Source organism: Stigmatopora argus, chromosome 16 (genome assembly GCF_051989625.1).
Source record: "Stigmatopora argus isolate UIUO_Sarg chromosome 16, RoL_Sarg_1.0, whole genome shotgun sequence".
Lineage (NCBI taxonomy): Eukaryota > Metazoa > Chordata > Actinopteri > Syngnathiformes > Syngnathidae > Stigmatopora > Stigmatopora argus.
In genome coordinates this window covers 7,220,861-7,242,321 of record NC_135402.1, presented here as the reverse complement: position 1 = coordinate 7,242,321, position 21,461 = coordinate 7,220,861, and the positions used below count along the sequence as shown (strand labels likewise).

Sequence of the window (21,461 nt, the reverse complement as noted above, 5' to 3'; positions counted from 1 at the left end):
GAAGTATATTTGTGTTTATGATAACTCAAAAGGCAAAAAAGGGGTTATTAACAAACTTGCAGGATACATTTATATAATATTATATTTTTGACAATCACAGAGGTCAGAAAAAGGATTTTTGCGATAAGTTGATAACAAATTTCACTCCAAATTTAGGGGTAGGTAAAATGATGACATTTTGGGACCATGATGGCAAAAACATTATACAAAAAATAAGAAAGGAAGATTATTCTATTATTTGTTTTTTTTGTATAATGTGTTTTTGCCACTACCTAAATTCTAAAGAAGGTTTCAAGTGAGAAAATAAATGCAGTTTATTGGTAGACACGACACACACAACTACTTGCTACTTTCTCCAAACCATTTTGTCCTCAGAAACAAAAAAGCAAGGCTGCCATGAACACAAAAACTTCCAGTGATGATAACAAACCACTTCATAAATATTATTTTGAACTCCTGCTCATTTTTTTCTTTCAAAGACTTTCACAATCACCTGTACAAAAACCAAACGGGAGTGTAGTTGTGAAAATCGAGTTGCACAAAACATATTTACAAGCTGTCTTGACACACAAACACAAGAGAAACAAAAGGCACGGCATCATCACGATAAGGAAGAACAAGTCGTTGCATATCATGTCGTCGGGACGGCACAGAACAACACATGATAACGATGCTTTCTTTTTTCCATTTAAAAGACTTGAGCTTGCGTTTTCTAGACAACGGCAGTTCCTCGCGACCTGAGCTCGTCCCCCAAAAACGGCGATAGATTTGCGCTTTAGGAATAGGCAGTGGCTCCTTAGCTGGTAACCGGCCAAATAGCCTATATGGCCCCTTATGGCTATTTAGCCGGTGTGACAGTATATCTTATTTATTTATATAGTTAACCCTTACCCTCCTTTCATATTTTCACAACTTTTATCAAATAACAGAACACTATCTCAGCATCATATTAATATTGCTCTGATTTGTCTTTGAGTCATCAAAACACAGGGATACTACTTTAATGTAGACTATAGGCAAAGTCAATCCATTGAATTCCAATTGAAATTTGGCAATATTTCTCCCATTTCTAAAGCAATACTGACAATAATTGGCAGTTATTGTTTATTTTATAAGTGGCAATAACACATCAAATTTCAATAAGATTGGTTGAATGGTTTAGAACAGGGGTCGGGAACCTTTTTGATGGAAAGAGCCTTAAACAATTCATATTTTTTTTAAATGTTAATCCTTGAGAGCCATGCTCCGAATTTAAAAGTCAAGATACATGAAAATGTGTGCCTTTTTTAGTCACTTCACCACTTTTAAAGTACAAAAAGTCTCTGAATTATTTTGACAACATTGTTACGTTGTTGCTAATCAATGAGTATCAATGAGAAAATGCATGCAAAAGATTGTAACGAAAAAAAAAGATTATAAGGCGCTGGGGTAGTGTCAATGCCATAATACCAACGTAACGCTCCTATTCCTGCACTTTCTCACCAGCAGTTTCCATAGTTTACCTCACAGGTTAGTGGAGAGCCATATGCACCCATCAAAAGAGCCATATGTGGCTCCCGAGCCATAGGTTCCCTAGCCCTGGTTTAGAAAATTCCCTATTCACTCAATGTTAAATAATAATCATTAAATCCATATTCACCTAATGTTAAAATCTATCAATTGCATGCTAATTGGGTGAACAGGAAAAAAATTTAACTGTCCATCTAATCTTTATCAAATTTGGTGGGAAGTTTACCACTTGTAAAATAAATAATAACTGCCAAATATTGTGAGTATTTTTAAGAATTATTGAAATTATTGCCAAATTTCAATTCCCAAAATGGATTGACTTTGCCTATAGCTGTTTCTACTCACACTGTATTAACACTTATAGGTGTTACTTTCATGTAGATTTTATATGTGCTTTTGATAATAAATGTATGCCATAAAAGTTGAGTAGGCCTAGTTATCTTTATATAAAGGTCCTTATCAATTATCACATTAAGGAAATTAACCTTATAAAATGTAGTCTCTTACTATTTACCCCACACAGAATTATTACCGGCTAAATAGCCATATGGGGCCATATAGGCTATTTAACCGGTTACCGGCTAAATAGCCCCTGGGACTATTTGACCAGTCACCGGCTAAGGAGCCACTGCCTTTGGAATATTAGCCAACGTCGGGTTGCGATGTCCTCGCCCTATGATGGCATATTTGCCGTTTTTGCCCTTCATTGTTCAAATGATGGCCCCAAAGCTTCGCCAAGACCAAAACCGTCGCGGAAAAATGCCCGCAAGTTGCCAAATGCCGTTTTGTGGTGACGCCAACCTTACGTCGTCCACAGTCAAAGTCAAACAGCTCCCGGTTCATGTAACCTAAAAATAAGGTAAGTAACGTAATGGATCGGGTTGCATTTATCCTCAATGTTTGATTCCCTGGAGTGCTGTGTTTTATGGGCTGTCCCTAAACGCACCACGCGCCTACTGGGCTGTATTGGTATCGTTTTCAATAGTTCTGTGATTTCGGTTGCAAATCAACTGTGGAAATCTCAAACTCTCCATCTACATTTCAACATCAGTAGCACGTAACAAATCTCATTCTTATTTTAATGTATTTTACTGTTTTAGTACTTTGACGTAAAGTTCAACTCAGACTGTGAAATCCGACTTCGGTTGGCAGTGTAGGAAAGGAACGTTGTCATAACTCGCGTACTCCCTGTATCTCATATCAGCCAATTATGAAGTATAAGTATGACATATTAAATACTGTGGCAGGATAAAAGTTCCAAAATGGACGGTCCAGTAGATCAAACAAGTGTCTTCGTTGCAAGAAGTGGGAAAGCACCATGGAATCCACTCAAAAACCCCTGCGGACGTCCGGACCCCGCTCAGTTGAGCGAGTAGAGCAACTCGGCGGTGTGACACAACGCCAGCGGGTGGGCCGAGGAGAAGTAACGGCAGCACAACCAGTCCTCCAGCTCGGCGTCGCGCTCGGGTTCCAGCGAGCGCTCGGCGAACTTCATCATGAGCAGGGCTCGTTTCACGTCCAGCCAGTTGAGCAGACCCTCGCGCCGGGCGCCGTCTGCTCCCGGGTGCTCGCCGGGCCCGCTGCGCTCCCACCGCTGATCCATCAGGTCCTTGCGGGGTCCCCACAGAAGGCTCTGAAGGATGCGCTTGGCGTCCTGGATGTGGATGCGCTTGATGGGGTCCGGTTGGAGCAGGAGGCGGGCCAGCCTCTGCAGGCCGGCGGAGTACAGCGACACGGCCGGGATGGCCGGCAAGTCCTCGCAACGGTAGTCTTGCTCCTTCAGGGCCGGACTCACCTACAAAAGAGGGGACGACAAATGCCCTTTTAGCCTCCAAGTGCACGGCATGATGGATCTGCATTGATATCCAAGTTGACTCATTCGCTTGAGTTGACTTTTGAATAGTTGACGACCAAAAGGGTTTAACCAATCCCAGTGGAGGACCAAATATCAGCCAATAGACGAATCTAAAGCACAGATTGTGTCGAATTATGCTCATTCGGGGCTCACCTCAAACGGGTTTGGCTGGTGGAGGAGCTCGTAGATAAGGATCCCCGTCTGGAACTCGTCGAATTTGCGGTACTGGGCGGCGGACACAATCTCGGGCGCCAAGCGAGCGTGGTCCCGCTTGACGCGAGGGTCGGCGCCGGCCGAGGCGGCGTCCTCGGCGCAGCGTCGCTTTGCCTTGGCGAAGTTGCTGACGAGGAGTCGAGGGAGTTGGCGCTGGCTAAAAGCCTTGCTCGTCTCGCTTTGTTGCGGCGGAGGCGGGGCCGGCGGGTGGGGGACCAGCAGGAGGTTCTCCAAGCACAAGTGTCGGTGCGTCACCCCGTGCTCCTTCAAGTGCTCCAGGCCGTGGCACAGCTGCAGCAACAGGAAGCAGACACGGCGCTCGTAGACCTCCGGTTGGCTTTTGTGGAAGGCCTCGAACTCGCGCACAAAGTCGGCCGCCGTCTGCCGAGGGATCTCGGGCGCGATGACCACCACGCGCTCGCGTTCCGCCTGCCGGCGACGGCTCCGTGGCGAGGACGCGGGCGACGCGGCCCGGTCCGAGGGCAGCATGCTCTGGGGGACGCATGCGAGAAAGTGGCCGCAGTCTTGTTGGAGGTTAAAGTGCGGGGGGACGCTCTGCTGCACCGACAGGCCGTACAGGTGGCCTTGCTTGGCCTCCGGAGATGGGGTCTTGCATATCTAAGAAGTACAACGAGAAGTTAAATCCCTCTAGATGTCCAATCCGTTTGAACTGGGAAGGTGGTCAACCCCCCCCACTAAAAAAAATAATGACCTAAAATAGATTCAATTGTGGCTTAGGAAATTTGTGATGGATTTTTTTTTAGGGCACCACATTGGCAAGATGATTTTAAAACCAAAACTTCATAGACTGCTAACCACCTTAGTCACTTTTGTACTTATGTGAAAACTTATTCGTGTTGACTAGTACTTATCTATGTTGACTACTTATTTATTTATTACTTATTTATTGATCATGTATTGTTTTTTTATGATTATTTATTGATTATTCATCTGTTTGTGTTTGTGGTTTTTGTTATTTATGCACTTCCCTACTTATTTGTTGTTGATTACTTATGTTTTTATTTATTGTTATTTATTGATTTATTTGTGTTTGTTCCTTGTTGTTATTTGTGCACTTGGTGGTGAAGCTTTAAATCTCTTTATAGACTATTTATTGAACATTTATTTATCTTTTTTATGATTATTTATTGATTATTCATCTGTTCTTGTTTGTGGTTGTTGTTATTTATGCACTTCCCTGCTTATTTGTTGTTGATTTCTTATGTTTTTATTTATTGATTTATTTGTCTGTTTGTTTCTTAATGTTATTTGTGCACTTGGTGGTGAAGCTTTAAATCTCTTTATACTCGTATAATGACAATAAAAGCATTCAATTCAATTTAATTTAAGGATTTCTTTCAGCTAAGCAGGCCTACGACAATCAACTTCTCCGGTTTTGACAGTTGCGGTCGACATTTTGTTCAATTGAGATGCAGACCCTGGATGGAAGTGACCATGGGAAGATTGGGTTTACTCAACAGGGTGATTAACATCGTGGGCTTGGATTGTGGTTTTGAGGTTTTTCAAGATTAACCGGATGGTAAATTCCACCGGGAGACGAACGAGTGAGCCTGGGGGCATCCGGACCGAGCTGTACACGCCCATCCTACAGCTGCGTTTACATTGGCGCCACGGTATGCGTGCTGCTGAGTCCAACCCAATCTGGAGTCTAACCAGCGCTCAATTATCATCTCTACAACAACAGTGTTAGCAGATTACCTTGACAGCATAGGAGTTGCTGGGGTCAGAGGCACAAGCGGCCGAATAGTAGATGGCATCTCCCGCTTCGCAGCTGGGCTTGTTGGACGTAAGTCTGAAGAGTGACCAGTTGCTTTCTTCAAACCTTAGACGATTCCTCTGTGAGCTCGTGAAGTGTTCCTCGCATTTAAGAGCCAAGCGGCGCAGCGACTCGGCGTACAGGCCGCCCAGTTTGGAGTACACGCCTTCCCGACTGTCGATATTGCTCAGGAGGGTCTGCAGCTGCAACCCGGAGCCCAGGTTGGGGGCCGGCCCGGCTTCGGAGGCCAAGAAGGGTGGGCTGAGCTGAGGGGAGGAGGAGCAGGTGACGCTGCTTCGGCTGTGGACCCCCAAACGGCCGAGGTTCTTAAAAGGCTCGTCCAAAGTCCGAGTTCTGGAGGCTCGGCCGACAGGCGCGTGGCAATTTTCCAGCGACTCGTTGGAGGAGAAAACGGGTCTCGAGTCTAACGGGCTGGACGGTAAACTGGCCCGGCAGCTGGAGTCGTTGGGTCTGCACACGTTTGTTTCCGATCCGGCGAACGGGAGGCGAGGGTAGGCCCGGACGAAGGTCTTGGTGGTGCCGCTGTCGGGGGCTGACACGGTGCGATTGACCATCTTCTTCTCTGGAAGTGGAGGCGGCTGATTGGCCGTGATGCCAAAAGATGGAGGGCGTGGAGAACATGGCGTGGATGAGGCCGTACTTTTCTGGACCGGAGAAGAGCAGGACAACCACAATCCATTCCGAGAACCTGAGGAGAGATGACAATAATACATAAATAACAAAGTCCTACTTGTTTTTGCAAAGTGATCAGCTACACAAAGAAATCAGGATGAACCGAAAATCCGAAGATTGGCAATGCCACTTTCAGCAGACGTTTGTTTTCTTCCAACTGATCTCCGAGAAAATCACTTACCTTTTGCCTGTAAAAGAGCAGGAAACTTCCAAAGTCCGGGACTCCTGCTGACTTTCCAAACCTCGTCTTCCCTCCGCGCTTGAGACATTTGCGGCTCGAGACTAAGCGGCGACTTTTAGCGGCGAAGGAGTCAGATAACGAGGTAATTGGGTGGTACGGCTTCAAATAACTGAGGAGGATGTAGCCAATCCCCTTTCCCCCTTCATTATCGGACGCCATAATTATCTCTTCAAACGACGCTGGAAACCAGGAAGTCTCTCTCAGCAATTGCAAGTCGTTTTTACCCAACAGAATGAGTGACAGTTGCTGCTTATTCCAAGTTTCAGGACATGACAAGGTTATAAAAACTATTTTAAGTGGGTTTCGGTCACAAGTCACAACACGGTATGAACGTGGAAGAGATAACATGACAATTCAGTTTGAGTCTGCTTGTTTGTGCACAGTTTGACGCTGGACTAAGTGCACCACACAATAAACAAATGGCACCAACACTTCCCCATTTGCAAATAAAGAGCCCATTAACTTGTTTATGTAATGTATAAAAGAATAGAGCTAATCTAAGTAATGATTTCCTCCAATTTGAAAGGTTTAGTTCAGGTGTCTCAATGTTTTATCACGTTTTACTTATACGTAGATGTTTTTTTACTGCTTCTTTTTGTATGTTTTCACTCCTGCAACTATTTCTCATGCAAATGTGGTGATTTTAAAAGGTTGGTCATGAAATGCTGCTCCTGCTGGGTAAACATTTTTGAAAGATTTGTATGATTTAATTTCTCAAAATTACACAAGGCCTCACCTGAACGTATGTTCCAGATCCAATTATTTGATCAAAAATTGTGTTTGATCACATTATTACTAGAGGAGTTTTTTTCTAAACAATAAAAAAGGCATCTAAAGGAATAAAAGTATTGCCATGTCAAGAATTTGTATTTTTTAAGCAGGTTTAATATGGCTATCACGTTATGATAGTTTTCTTAAAATCCATCTGCCGAGGTAATGGATGGATATTGTTGGTGACTCAGATTTGGGTGCATAAATATGTGATCGGGACACCACAACATGTTTGACCTCCTTATTCCACATTATAACTCAAGGCAGTCCACTTCGTCTGGCGTTCTTTTGACCAGAAAACCAAAAATAACCACCAGCTTCAGTTTAATGACCACTTTATTTCCTCCTGCGTTACCTCTCCGCCTCTCGGATTGGGTTTTTAAGCTTAGTCTAGCGGGAAAACTTCTAAAACCGTTGAACGCATCGGTTGTAATGAGACACCGTCATCTGTATTTACTTTTTCATGACTTTGAACTAAGAGACAACAAGAAAAGTACATCAGGAAAACTGGGCTGTGCTGCAAAGTGGAGTAAATGGAACATTTTGTTAGCATCAGGAACTGAAAAGGTACACAAATGCACATCTATTTTTCAGGTATCCTGGAATTATCATGTTTTACCGAGTATCACTCATGGGGTAGTTTGTTACCAAGTACTAAAAAAAAGGAGTATCTGGTTTTAGCAGTGGCGGTTCGTGAATTTACTAGTGACGCCTTCAGCTGTCGGAATCAATCCAACCCTCAAAAACTATTTTATGGCTATAAAACCTCTACTGCAGCTACAGCTCAATTGAAATATTATTTAGGAATATAGCCATATTTTACTCACCAAAAATCCTTTTTAACTGTACACAATATCCATCCTCCTTTCTTTCCTCCTTTTCTATCGCCATCGAAGCTAATGCTGAAAGTCGAACTTGTCCTGTCGTATTTCTGACATGCGTTTTTATTCGATTTAGTGCTGAAAATGTCCGTTCCCGGTTGTGACGGGCTTGCTTGCTTTGGAGTTGTCTGACCTTTCTTAATGATGTCCAGCTTTATTTTCTTGAAAAGTCCGTCTTGAAAATGGCTTTAACAGTAAATCTGCAAACAAATCCATTTCTTCTCCTCCTTCAGCCATTGCGGGTTGACAAAACCGCTATTAAATCAACTCAACAATATATTTGCTTGTGCAGCTTGCTCCAGATACAGTTTTGTAGCTCTGACTAGTCCACTCTATCACTAGCCAATCATAGTTGGTGAAAGCGATGACATATCCCTACGCCTACGAGAAGGCAATGATGTATGTCTACGCCTGCGAGAAGGCCTTGGTGTCACCAAAGTGAATTCTGATTGGTTAAAGCAACAGTCTTATCGACGCTTGTTTAATGCAGCAGAGCCTGCAGAACTGATTGTGAAGGCTTTGAGGCAGATTTCTAACCCTGGCAACAAATAATGGCTCAAATGTGACTGGTTAAATGCTTCAATATGAAAACACACATCTGGAAGCAGTGCAACCAGGGGGGAAAGCAATGAGAGGAAGCTAACAGACAATTTGGAATTCTTTAATAAGTATTCAGGGAAAAAATATAATATATGATTTAGCAATAGTAATCGATAGTGTGGTGTGGAAATGGGCGCTTAAAGTGACTCACCTACATCAGCGATCAGACTTTCCGTTGAGGCAGTTGGCCGGCTGGCGCTGCCTCGGTCTCGAAGGGATGTGACGGGACTCTCGAGTGAGCATAACTGGACGCAGCGGTTCAGCTCCATGTTGCTGCTGCTCAAATGGCCGGCGGACGCTCTGCAATGAAAATACAGATGGGGTGGGGAATGGCGATTTTGAAACACAGTCTAATCACATTTTATTTTTTTGCAGATTGACTTCCTGATTTGAGACGACGTAACCGCATCCTCTGCTTCCCCTTCTTAACATGACGCATGTACCAACTTTCCAATCAGGACTACCAATTAGGGTGAGTGACAGCCACTCGCTGGTCTAATTAGTGGCGCTAATGGCTCGGGAAAACATCGTCCCATCTCGCCCCTCCCGCCACACCCTCGCCTCATCGCAAAACGACTCCTGTATTTATTAATCTCGCAGTCTTGTCTTTTAGTCCTACCATAAATGTATCTATCACACCACCATCAAAGTTGTATAATACTGAGGCATGTCTGTGCACGTCTCTGGACGATGTGTTTGTAACCTAACACTTTCTATGCGGAAAAAAATTCTATTGGCATCCTTTAGCCTTGCAGGTCTTCCTGCAAGGTTTTTAACACTATAAATTGAAATGGTTTTAGGATAAAATGTAAAAAAAAAACACAAAAAATGAAAAGGTGAGTTTTGGATGTTTTGTCTTGGTGCAATAGCTAAGAATTAAAACATGAATTTGCATTATTTGTGTAAATATACCGAGTACCAATCTGATATTGGGTAGGACTAAACATGAATGTTTTTTTTTAACAGTAACTTCGTACATCTTGAATATTTAGTTTCTTTGTACAACCAAAATCTCCAAAATCTTGTCTTTTATACCCTATTCTGAGCTTCAAAAAATACATTTTTTTAGGTCCGATTTTTGGGAAAACGAAAAAAAAATCATCCTATTTCAATGTTTCTGCCTGTTGTGTGAAGTGTAATTTACATGCTGTCCCTAAATGCACCCCTTGACAGTTGTTTTTGTTGTGTTGGCGCCTGCTATCGCTTGATTATTTACTGGTATGCCGCATACGTTAAAAATACTAAAGCTCCCGTACAAAATACGGGAAAACCGTACGAGTTGACAGATATCAATGTCAGATAAAAATCTCTAAAAGATTGTTATCACAACAAAAAAACGCACAACCAAGCAGGATGTTTGTCCCATTTACTCTGGGAATGCCCGCTTTTAACCCAAACAGCACTTAATCAAAAAACCTAATTGCACAGTTCCTCCCAACAGATACCAACACTTCCTTTGCTATAAAAAGACGACACATAAGCTTTTCATTTACAATCCTTTGACCGCGTTGACCCTGTTTTTCCGTGTATATGAGCGCCTAGCAGTAAATTACACATTCCTTAAGGTCGTACCATGGAACGGCGACAAGATATGAAATAAACGCAGAGTGTGACGTCAAACGGACAAACAGTCTGAACTGTAAAGAAGGGGTGTGTGCATGTGTATAGGAAAGGTTATCTGAGCTGACACATTGAATAATGACACGCTTTTTTTATGGGATTTGAGCAAGGTGGAGCTTGGAAAGAATTCTGGCTGACTCAGAATTTCGGAGGAAGGACACAATATGATGCAACACCTTGATAAAAGCGTGCAAGTTTCACAATAGTGAGCTGCTGAGCTTCCTCGAGTGATTACATTTCTTGTGGTTGTAACTGCAAATTTATACCAAGAGCTCCCGGTTGGAATGGACTGGATGTCTACTAGGGACCAACTGTCTTAATCATATGATGTTGGAAGAGTTTATTTATTTTTGCAATTTCTTTTTCCATTCTGCTTTTTTTGTCCCTTTTTGATTTTTCACGCTTGTCTCGTTTTCAATGTTTTTTTTCTTCTCATTTTTGGGTGTATTTTTCTTCCATATCTGGATTGAAAAAGTGTTTAAAAAAATGGAAACCGTGTAAAACAAAAACTGGAAAAGAAACTTAAACTAAAACTATCTACTATCGTCAGTGATACTAAATGAATTAAGCAAGGCAGGGTTTTTACCGTTGTCACGGTTGCTCTTTTTTTTCAGTTTTTGTGGTTTCCCATTTTTTTTCATGTCATTGCTTTTCCCCGTCTTATTGATTTCTGCTGATTTGTTTTTTTTCATTGTTTTGTCCCTTATTTCCATCTTCTTTTCTGACTTTTTTCTATTTTATGGAAGTTTTTGATATTTTCCGACCACTAAATGTGGATTTAAAAAAACAACAACATTAAAACTAAATTAAATACAATATATTTGCGTGCATTAGCTGTCAGCCCTCACCCTTCAAATGTATTTAAACATCCTCAAGTGACAAATCAATTTAAATTCCCAGCAGAATATGAAAAAAAGCTAAATGATTGGAAATCAATCATCGTCAATTCACTTAAAGACTTTGTGTCACACACAAAACAATGATTAAAGCTTTGACTCACTCAGCGGCAGAATAGGTGTCCCAAAAGAGCCAACTAAAAAGCCACACATGTTTAATGATGATGTCTTTCAACTCAATTAGGGCATCTTCACAAAACCAACAGAGAAAGCTGCCTACCTCATCATGAAAAATTTGACTGGCGGGCTCCACCCCAACCACGTAAACAAAACAACAAACTTTGGGATCAGCCTAGTTACTCTTTTAGGCCCCTGCAAAAGATGTAACATAACCCTGGCGAACCCGGGTCATAGCCGTATTTAAAGCTTCCAAATCAAGCGCTCCTGTATGGTGAGCGCTCACATGGCAAGTGATGAATGCCTGATCTATTAATTCTACCACACTGACAGTGGGACAGTTTGGTGGTTGCCGCGGGCAACAATCTGCTCTGCTGAGCCCCCCCCTCCCTTTGGCTATCTTCAGATGATGTGCCCTTGAAACCATTTACGAGCTTTTCTACCCTCAAACATATATACTACACAACAGGTACGTGCAGATGTAGGCAACCTGTAGTGTAACTCAATGGCTAATGCCAAGGAGAAATGTCATGTATAAATAGTTTGTTTTTTTAATGATTTTAAACCAAGTGTCATTACATGACCATCTGTAGCTTTTAAATGATTCAACACATTATCATGCGTGACGGGGCACAATGAAGCATAGGGCTGCAAAGTAATATATTTGACTAGGAGCACAATAAAAAATACATCTATAACAACCACACGCTCTATGATAAACAGATCAACCGTGAATGTGTTTTCCTATGGATACTTGACTTAGATGATGTCCACATTGTCTTCTTGATTAACTTGTTAGCTGCTATTGATAGCGATAGACATCCAATCCATTTGAATTGGTATGGTTAACAGTGAATGAATTCTTTTTCTAACTAGAATTGGTCAACTCACATTGATAACTGTCAACAATTTAGTCGTGAAGGAATCTAAAAATGTTATGGTTTGTGTTGTTACTTTTAAACTTTATTTTTGAACCTTTTGTCAACAACAACAAAGAATGAAAAAAATACTTGTGAATCATTTTTCATGCATCAAAATGTGCAGATAAACTAACAATTTCTCTACCGTTAAAATCAATCGTAAATACTCTTGTTCAAAAATGGTACATCATCTTAGGAATCTTGAATAAAGTCATAGCAGTTAAAAATGATGTAAACAAAATCAGTTTGAATCAAATTAAATATTTCACCAGCATAATTTTACGGCAAGTACTGAATTGCAAGACTTTTCTAGCATTTTTAAAAGGAGGTTGAATAGTATTTCATTCCAAAAGTGATAATTGTTTAGCTTTCACTCATCGTTTTGATGGCTTGGTCCACCAAGCATGCTCAAAACAAAGCCCACCATTTATTAGATTGTATTCATCAGTTTTTTTTTAATTCCCATTACAAACATGAATAGAACAAGGGATGCATTGAGGGTGAAGGCGCAAACTGTTTGAATAGAGAGGAAATAAAGTATCACAGTGAGTGTCACACAGTCGACAGCATTCAAGTAGCGTATATACGTGAAACCGAGCCTATAGTTCATCTGTGCCGCTCAGAATTAACTCCCTGTCGTGAGTTTTAAATGATGCAGTATGCGCAAAGCTAAGCAGCGTCCAAATGAATGATTGCACCGTGCTATTAATGCTAATGCTTTGCCGCAGGTAGGAACAGTAAAGGACAGAGGATGTCGATTTGCATTATTAATGGGACCTTTCAGGATAGATTCGATTCATCTTAGAGCAAGTATACAGTTGAGTAGGATGTCATTCAACCACTCTAGAAGAAGAAGAATCACATTTTTGACTGTGACAAGACTATCCCAAACTCAGCAGTGTTAGTCTTTGTTAATAGCAGGATGGGAGACCACTTCAACGTAGCAGGTGCTGAAGGGAGGGTGACGTAAAAGCTAGAAGATCCGTTCCCAAACAATACTGAACTCTTGAACAACTGCTTTGCAATTGTGTAAACAATGTCCCTAACCCTACACAAGCGGATCCAGAAACCAAAAAAAATGTCAAGGAGGCAGTCAAGATATTGGTGATGACATATCACATCTAATTCCTGACATTTGCTGAAAATTTTGTCCTAAAATCTTTGTGCAGTGCTGCGGTACTATTACGAGACTAATTCTATGTCGGCATCCAGGTTGTCAGTCTCATTAATCTGTAGGATACATAAACTGGGGCTCCTAAAACATACATACTTAGCAAATGGCTTCCTGTCGGGAAAAATGTGATCAGGGCCTGGCCTGTTATTTTTACCACTTAAAGGCTATATTATAGATTTCGGTGTTTGTTTAAGACTCTCTCCTTGCCCAACCACGCCCCCTTTACACCCGCAAACCGAGCCCCACAGTGGACTGGGGGCAGACGCACCCGCACATTCCCCTAAGCTCTGGCCCTGGTGGGTCCAATGATAAAGATTGAGGTTATGCTACCTGTTTCGGTCATTGAAACAAAAGTGGATTGGGAAATAAAATCATATTTTGTGGTTGCTGTTAATTGACTAAGAAATAAGATATTTCTTTGTCAGTGAGCTTAGATGTTATGAAGGTACTTGCAAAAGTACAGTTTAATTTTTGTTATTTGGTAGACATGGGTTGTAGACACGTGCTATATGTTCACATGATGATTGTTAATGTTTGAGTGTAGTTTGTTAGCCTCTCTCTTTTCTGATTGAGATATAACAAAGGACCCGTCACTCGCTACTGGGTGTTCTTTAGTCGCAGCTTGACTCTGCATTGCGAAGTGCTTATTTGGCAACTCATGATGAGCTCTTCTATATTTCGATCCCTGGTCGCAGTACCATTTTTTGTTGCCATTCAACTTACATAGGCTGCCTTTAAATTGTACTTTAACTGCTTTGGAGAAATTTCCAAGACACTATAAGTTTGGCTAGGAGCCTTAAAGTATGTATGCAGGGTATTTTACCAAGAGAATGCAATATGAAGGGTTTATTCTTACCTATGCTGTTTCTTAGGTGGGGGTGGCGGAGGTGGTGGATTGGGCTCCAAGCTAGCGGATCCCTGCCTCCCCACTGCCAGAGGCTCCGTTGAGCTCTCGTGTTGCTTGGCCGGCATGCTCCTGCTCTGCTTGGCGTCTTCCACTGCAACGGCGGCCTCGCCGTACGCCTGACAGGCCCCATTGTCGGACACGGGCGGGGGGGTCGTGCCTGGCTCTGTCGTCGGAGGGGGGCTGCTCAGAGCCTTGTTGCAGACTCTGGACTCTTTCCAAACACCAGCTCTATTGACCGGGCCCGTCACACGACATGTTGTCTGGGGATTATTAGTCAGTGTCTTCTTTTCAGACTCTTTCCGCTCTCTCTCCTCCTCCTCCTCTTCCTCGTCGATGCGGCAGTTCCAGGCAGGGCTGTGGTTCTTGCTCCAGCGCTCGGACGCTGCCTGGTTGGGGTTTTCCGGTTGGATCCTGAAGTGTCCCTCTTTGGCGGAGACGAGAAAGAGCATGGAGAGTTCAGGGAGAGGAACAGGTGAAGATAAGGCTGGCGAGAGGCTAGAGGTACCCATTCGGGGGAGGTCTGGAAGTGGAACCGGTGAGGAGATGGACGGTGAAAGACTGGAGGTGCCGAGTTTAGGGGATCGGGTGGTTCTTTTTGGCGGAATGGGCGGGCTAGATTGAGGTCTGGGATGTAGAATGGGAGAAAGACTGGATTCAGCAACCAAGGAGGGGGCACTGTGACTGGGGCTGGGCCAGCGAAACGCGGTGGCTCTGGTGTCCTTGTGCGCCGCGGGGCTGATGTGGCAATGGGTGCTGAGGGCCGAATCGGGGCTGCTCAAGTACAACGTCCTGTTGTTCCCCTCCCTGTGTGCAGCCATCACAGTGATAGTGGTTCGCTGTGCTTCTGCCTGTTCAGAGTTGTAAGCCTGATCCAGGACACCAACATGGCGTTGGGCTCCATTATCCAACGGCCTGCGTTTTTTCTTGGTGCTCTCCGCGTATATTGGCTCCGATTCTGGAGCGCCGGGAGAACCGGGGGCCGAGCTACCCATCGCGAATGGACTTTGGGGGCTGCCAACGGAGCCCTCGGTCACGGGGAGGGAATCTGTGCTGCTGCCGAAGGAGGAGTTGTCATCTATTGGGCTGTTTTGTTTAGACAAGACAGGTGGAGAGTAGATGGATTGCTGACTGTAATTTAGAGCGTCCACAGATAGAGATGAGGTTGAGGTTAAAGAACTGGCGGAAGTGCTGGATGTCTTGGATATTTTTGGGGTTAGCACAGCGGTGCTCTCACAGCTGATGCCATTGCTGTACACTTTAGCAGGACTGGCCGGAGCAACGTTCTCTGGGAAAGAAAAATTAGCCATCTTCCCAGCAGCCCTGGGGTTATAAGTGCTCTTGGTTCTGGGGGAAGTGGTACTATTCTGCTGCCTACAGGTGTCCCCATTGGCGTTATGAGGACCTGTACCTTCATCTTGCGTGACCAGCATGTTGCTAATGATCATGGAGTCTTTGGACACGGAGGAAAAATAAAAGTCAGTCTTGGTGTCCAGACTTTGAAGAGTTGAGTCCCTAAGGCTCTTATTGCAGTTATCACTATCAATGTAAAGGGAGGAGAGATCCAAGAGCTTCTTTAGGCCCAAGCGTTCCACCGGGGTTTTCGCATTCTTCCATCACACAAAAACAAACGGTAAAGAAAGGCAAACATGCAGTACGACAGACAATTGTAAGCAGCTGAAGAAAATCACCTTCTCAATGTTCATGTTGACGTCAGCCGTCGCGTTGCCCGTGTCCAGGCTCATCATGGTGGGCTTGACGGCGATGGTGGGCTTGCTGTAGGGCGAGGGCGCAGTCACAGCGTCGTCGTCATCGCCTCCTCCGCTCCTCGGACAAGCGGCGGCGGGCGTAGCTCCGCCCGGGCGGCTGGCGGTCGCGTGGGCGCTGAGCTGGTGGAAGCAGTTTTTGCAGGAGCCGGGTTTCCACACGTGTTCTGCAAAGTCGCTGCACGCTGACATCTTCGCTCGATCGGCGGAAGGTCACAAGTGGCGATGGAGCGTTGCGGCGCAGGCGGTACGCGCCCTCATGGCTGCCAAGGTTGTGGTGGATTAGGGAGAACGAGAGGGGGAAAAACAGTTTAAAATAAGTCTCTATCTTTTGCTCAACCCACAAGTCGAATCCTGTGCCCTACCTTCTACCAAGCAACACAGCTATTTCTTGAGCGAAGGACCAATGTGCTAATTTTGCTTTACCATCGTTCACGTATGACATGTCACATCAAAGTCGGTCTTTTAGTCTAAGAAAATACAGTCCTCACTTATATTTTAGTCGTATGACAGACATTTGATAGCAATAGCTTAGTACGCTTTCACATGAAAATGGATTTACTGTTATCATTCTGAAATCCAACTATTTACATTTATTGCTAAGTTTAAGAAATATATTTGAATAACAATAGATATAATACAATAAAGCATTTTAAATGAAACGTAATATTAAAAAAGAACATCTGTTCTCCCAACTCTGAAAAATCTATTTGAAATAACATTGAGTTAAACACATGCATACAAATTCGTTACAATATAAACTAAAATATTAACTTGTTGGCTACAATTGACAGCAATAGATGTTCCATCCATTTGAATTACGAGTTCTGAAAGCAAATTAACAAAATCCAGTAGTGACAAGCTCATTTAAATAGTCACAGCAGGAGGAAGGATGAAACACCCCACAATGATTGGATGTCTATCATTGCCAATGGCAGGGAAAGAGTTAAATGAAACAAGTATGCACTGAAGTATTCATTCTTCTGATGTTTACTATGCCTGGTTTTGTTGTTTGTGCACATAAATTATGCAAAAATGGCTCAACTTTGCGGAATGCCATATCCTCCCATGGCTAATCTAACTGTCAGTGCAAATACTGCAACATCGCAGACATCCATTAGGATAAAAATGTCATCTGCGAATGTAACATAAGAAGCGTTGACTTCTCTTCTTCCCATGGTCTCTTAAATTAGATGCTACGCAAGAAAAAAAAAAGAACTGCAAGCGAGGGAAGCTGCTTGTTGTGAGCCTCAGTGACATAAAAGCCCTCCCGGATCCTAAGCAGCCCCCGACATGCAGCAGGAAGACAGAGAAGCCTTAAGCATCCCGGAGGTTGGAATGTCAGGAATGTCTAAAAGGCGCACGTCTCACCAGGGTGAATCTCACACCCTGGAAAAAGAAACCCTCCACCCTTCGAAACAAACTCAGTCCGAGCACATTTGTGTGCGTTCTCGCGCAAACAAAGGCTTTGCTACTTCTTTCCTCCTGTTGAACAGGACTGAGAGCGACAAGATCAACACCACTTCAAGAGGATCATTTGCTTACCGGCATCCCTCTTTATGTTCCTACTCTAATTACTTCTCAAGAAGCGTTGCAAAGGCACCATCTTGATTAAAGTTCTACAAAACAACCCCATACATGTTCTGTGATAGATGAGGTAGATGAGTGTGATTTCAAATGTACCATTAATAATACAAAAAAAATTTTTTTTTATCCAGAATTCACATTTAACAAATATAAATCTCAAAAAGCTTTGAGGGAAGAAAGAAGTATACATGAAAGTCATGATAATAAGATGTAAAATAACTAAATAGAAAAATTCAACAAAAATGGAGCAGAATAAATGGAAAGAAAATATAGAACAATAATTAAAAATAAAAGATTTAAAAAGATATGTTAAAAATATTAAGAGTTTATTCATGAATTGCACCACTTTTTTGAATGTATCGCTAATATTTTAAAAAGTACTTTTTATTTATTTTTAAAACATGTTTTATTTGTAAACATTTTAGCATTTTCTTGATTTACTATTTTTATTAAAATTATGTTGATATACTAACGTATTCCTCCAATGCTTCATATATGTATATTTGTTGAATTAATGCAAATCAAGGCGTTAACTAATGTTTACATTTGACGTTTTTTTACCCCCCATCTGACTCACTTTAATTTCTGTTTGTTTAGTTGTGTTTGTGGCGACAAGAGGCCTCACCTACCAACCTCACGTCACCAAATCCAAACCCAACAATGACTGATCTTCAGGACCTCACATTTAAGGTTTGGTATATCTTCAGTTGTGGTTTTTAAAGTAGTTACGCTGTGACTTCAGGCTGTAAAATATGACCTGAATTACTCTTCATTTACCTGACAGCAACATCAAAAGAATACATTTTTTTCCCCTCACGTTTTTGTAAAGCTTTCCTATCACCTGAAGCTATCCTTTTCTCAAAAGACATCTACGCTATCGTCACGGAAAAACCGACATGCAAAACAATCGTTTTATTGATTAAATTTGGTGTGTGGGAGCGCTCTGGAGTCAATGGTTCTATATATAAAAGTGGATTTTTGTCTATAGTAATGTTGTCCTATTCAAACTGCTGAGTGTCGGTGACCGATATGTTTATTTTTAGTGCATCGAACAATATCAGTTTTGGCAACAAGACAGATTCGTGTGTTTTTAGGACCGTCATGCTTTTTGACATACCCACTGTGTAATATATCTATCTATCAATATCTGTCTATCCATATCTGTCTATCCATATCTGTCTATCGATATCTGTCTATCGATATGTCTATCGATATCTGTCTATCTATCTATCTCTCTCTATCTCTATCTATCTGTCTCTATCAATCTATCTATCTCTATCTCTCTATCTCTATCTCTCTCTATCTCTCTCTATCTATCTATCTATCTATATCTATCTCTCTATCTATCTCTATCTCTCTCTATCTCTCTCTATCTCTCTCTATCTCTCTCTATCTCTCTATCTCTCTCTATCTCTATCTATCTCTATCTATCTCTATCTATGTGTCTATATCTATCTATCTCTATCTATCTATATGTGTCTATATCTATATATATATATATTTTAACTGGTTGGCAGTGAAAGTTTGTTGCAAAGCACTTAGTTTTGTAAACAAACATCAAAAGGGTATACATGATATAATGATAATGGTTGCTTTCTTTTTTGTTTTGTTTTGCATTTCTTTGAATATTCCAGAAGAATGGGTAAAATAATCGGATCAGTATTGGTGAAAAGCATCATGAAAAAATCTGATAGCAAATTAAATATCTGTACATCCCTAATTTCAGTCAGGCCTTGAACTCCATTTACATTGCACAGTAAATGTATATAACAGGGCTAACTTAAATAGTGTGTGCAATTCAAGAAAATACCCTTAATCCAAAGAAGAAATCACATGCATAATAGTCAGCATTATATTTTTCATGTCGTCTAAAATATCCTCACCGCAGATTTACTTGAAATATCGCGATATAATTTTGAGGCTATATTGCCAAGCCCTCGTCTACACTGTACTGAATAAATGCCACTCTACATAAGTCTTGCAGCTTTCTTGTGGTGCGTTAGATCATTGAAATTTTTAGGTCTGTCTGCCCTTTTCTCACTACGTCTCAATTTGGCTCATTCCAACATCCGCCAACATGTTCAGGGATGTTTGTTTTAAGACGGCTCGATCCCACTGTCGACATTCCGCACGGCGCCTTAAGGTCAAGGTCCAATATTTCTCACTTCCTCTTAGCTCAATCACGACAACTTCAAAAATAACAGAAACACAAATGTGTTAAAATGTCACCGCCAGGCAAGTCTGCCAACCAGAAAGTCGCGTCAGTGCTGAGCATCGCTATGTCTAAGCCAAAAATGTCTAATAAAAGAACAAACGTATGACCGCATTGCTAGTTATACATAACAGCATACTGTATCCAAGCAATACCCACAGAGGATGACACAAATACACTTAAATTTAGCTTTGAACTCATTGGTTGCTTTTCCCCAACTTATGGGACACCAAGAAGGATGGAAAAGTTGTCCTAGAATTGCACTTTCAGGAAGTCTTATTGCGCTCCTGAGCCAACAATTAATTACTACAAGCACGGTGGCTGGTGGGGAGCAATAAAAATGTAGAAGGAGCTCCAAGGGCTTATCATCACACAACAGCTGCTCAAACTGCAGTGAAGTCACCTTGTATTCTACGTTTAGTCCAATTTAAGTCAATATTATCCCTTTTTAAAGGGATCTCCATTGGCTACATTTGTTCAGTCGTCCCTCCCTGTCAAATTGGATTGGACATCTAGCAGCGTATACATGTCACTAATTGATGAGTATTAGGAGACAGTAATCCCAGCTGATGAATTGGAAGTCTGTCGTTGTCAATGGCAGGACATTAGTTATACAGTCATATTTAGTAATAATAAATAATAATGATCAACAGTGTTAATAGGGGCCATAACCAGAGTAAATGGCTGCTTTTATTCATGCTTTATTATTTATCATTTTATTTATTTGCAAAAAAGTTGTATATAAAGTACAATCATTTATGTTTAGAAAAGGAATATATTTCAAATTGACCCCTGCATTCCACATTTATGGACTTCATATTTGGGTTCATGTTGGCCACACTTTAATGCGAAATGTTAATATTCTGGCCTATAAGACCCAAAATAAGATGTCACCAGGTCTTTATGATTTTATTTTTTTTAATGATCAAAATTGGTCACTTGTCCAAAATTTGCCCACTGCTGCTTTAAAAAAAACACTCGCCAATTGACTTTCTTTTTGAATCTGACGTGCGTTAAAAGTTTTGTTTTTGAAGTTATTTTTTAAATGGGCGTAAAGCCAAAGTGACATCACCTATAAAGGACGCAAAATTGACTTGTAACTGAAGTTTATGCTACATCAATACACTTCAATATTTTTATTGACAGCCCATATGAAAATAATTAAATAAAAAAATAAAATACCGCGTTGGTTTTGAAAAAAAATTCAAATCGATAAGGACACTTAAGCAGAGTTAAATAAAAAAAATATTTGCTCCATTAGCTGAAAAAATGACCGGAAGCTTACCTGCTTGGACTTTGTTTTTTTGCCTGGCAACAAGAAATCAACCCCGCCAAAAGCCTTTAACAAGAATGCCGGGGTGAGAGAAAAAAGTCTAGTGTTCGAATCCCTTCCGGTAGCTGAGAACAGATTATCCGTCTTCTGTCTTGCGGTCGGACCCGACGACGACAGGTTCTTCAGGCGCTGGTGGGTCGCTCGTGCTTGTTCTCGCCGACGTGCACGTTTGCTGCTCTTTGGCCGAATGACTGAATGAATGTGCAGACAGTGCGCTGGCTCAGGCTGTGCAGAGGTGCAGCACCAACGCGAAGCCTCTGCAGCAGTTTGGAAGGGGCAGACGGCAGGGAGGGGAGAAGAGAGGAGAGGAGAGAGGAGAGAGGAGAGAGGTGGGAGGAGCCCACAGCAGCCATGCGGTCCGACCACCAGTGGGTTTTATTACCTCCACCAAG

General features: G+C 42.0%; 2 protein-coding genes across 2 annotated transcripts in view; one reads left to right on the top strand and one right to left on the bottom strand.

Annotated features, from left to right (window-relative positions):
• Positions 1–21,461, top strand: part of tmem38b (transmembrane protein 38B) — a 46,330-nt gene that overhangs the window by 659 nt on the left and 24,210 nt on the right. Inside the window, exons 2-3 of the mRNA XM_077622515.1 lie at positions 8,916–9,012; positions 18,122–18,214. The gene's annotated coding sequence lies outside the window, so the exon portion shown is untranslated. The remainder of the gene's footprint in view (positions 1–8,915; positions 9,013–18,121; positions 18,215–21,461) is intronic.
• prag1 (PEAK1 related, kinase-activating pseudokinase 1) lies at positions 300–21,345 on the bottom strand. The gene is made up of 7 exons (XM_077622512.1): positions 21,022–21,345; positions 15,863–16,200; positions 14,124–15,781; positions 8,692–8,840; positions 5,297–6,063; positions 3,518–4,195; positions 300–3,304 (listed from the first exon to the last, which is right to left on the bottom strand). Exons 2-7 carry the CDS (start codon positions 16,127–16,129, stop codon positions 2,870–2,872), a joined length of 3,954 nt encoding a protein of 1,317 aa, XP_077478638.1. The 5' UTR covers positions 16,130–16,200; positions 21,022–21,345; the 3' UTR covers positions 300–2,869.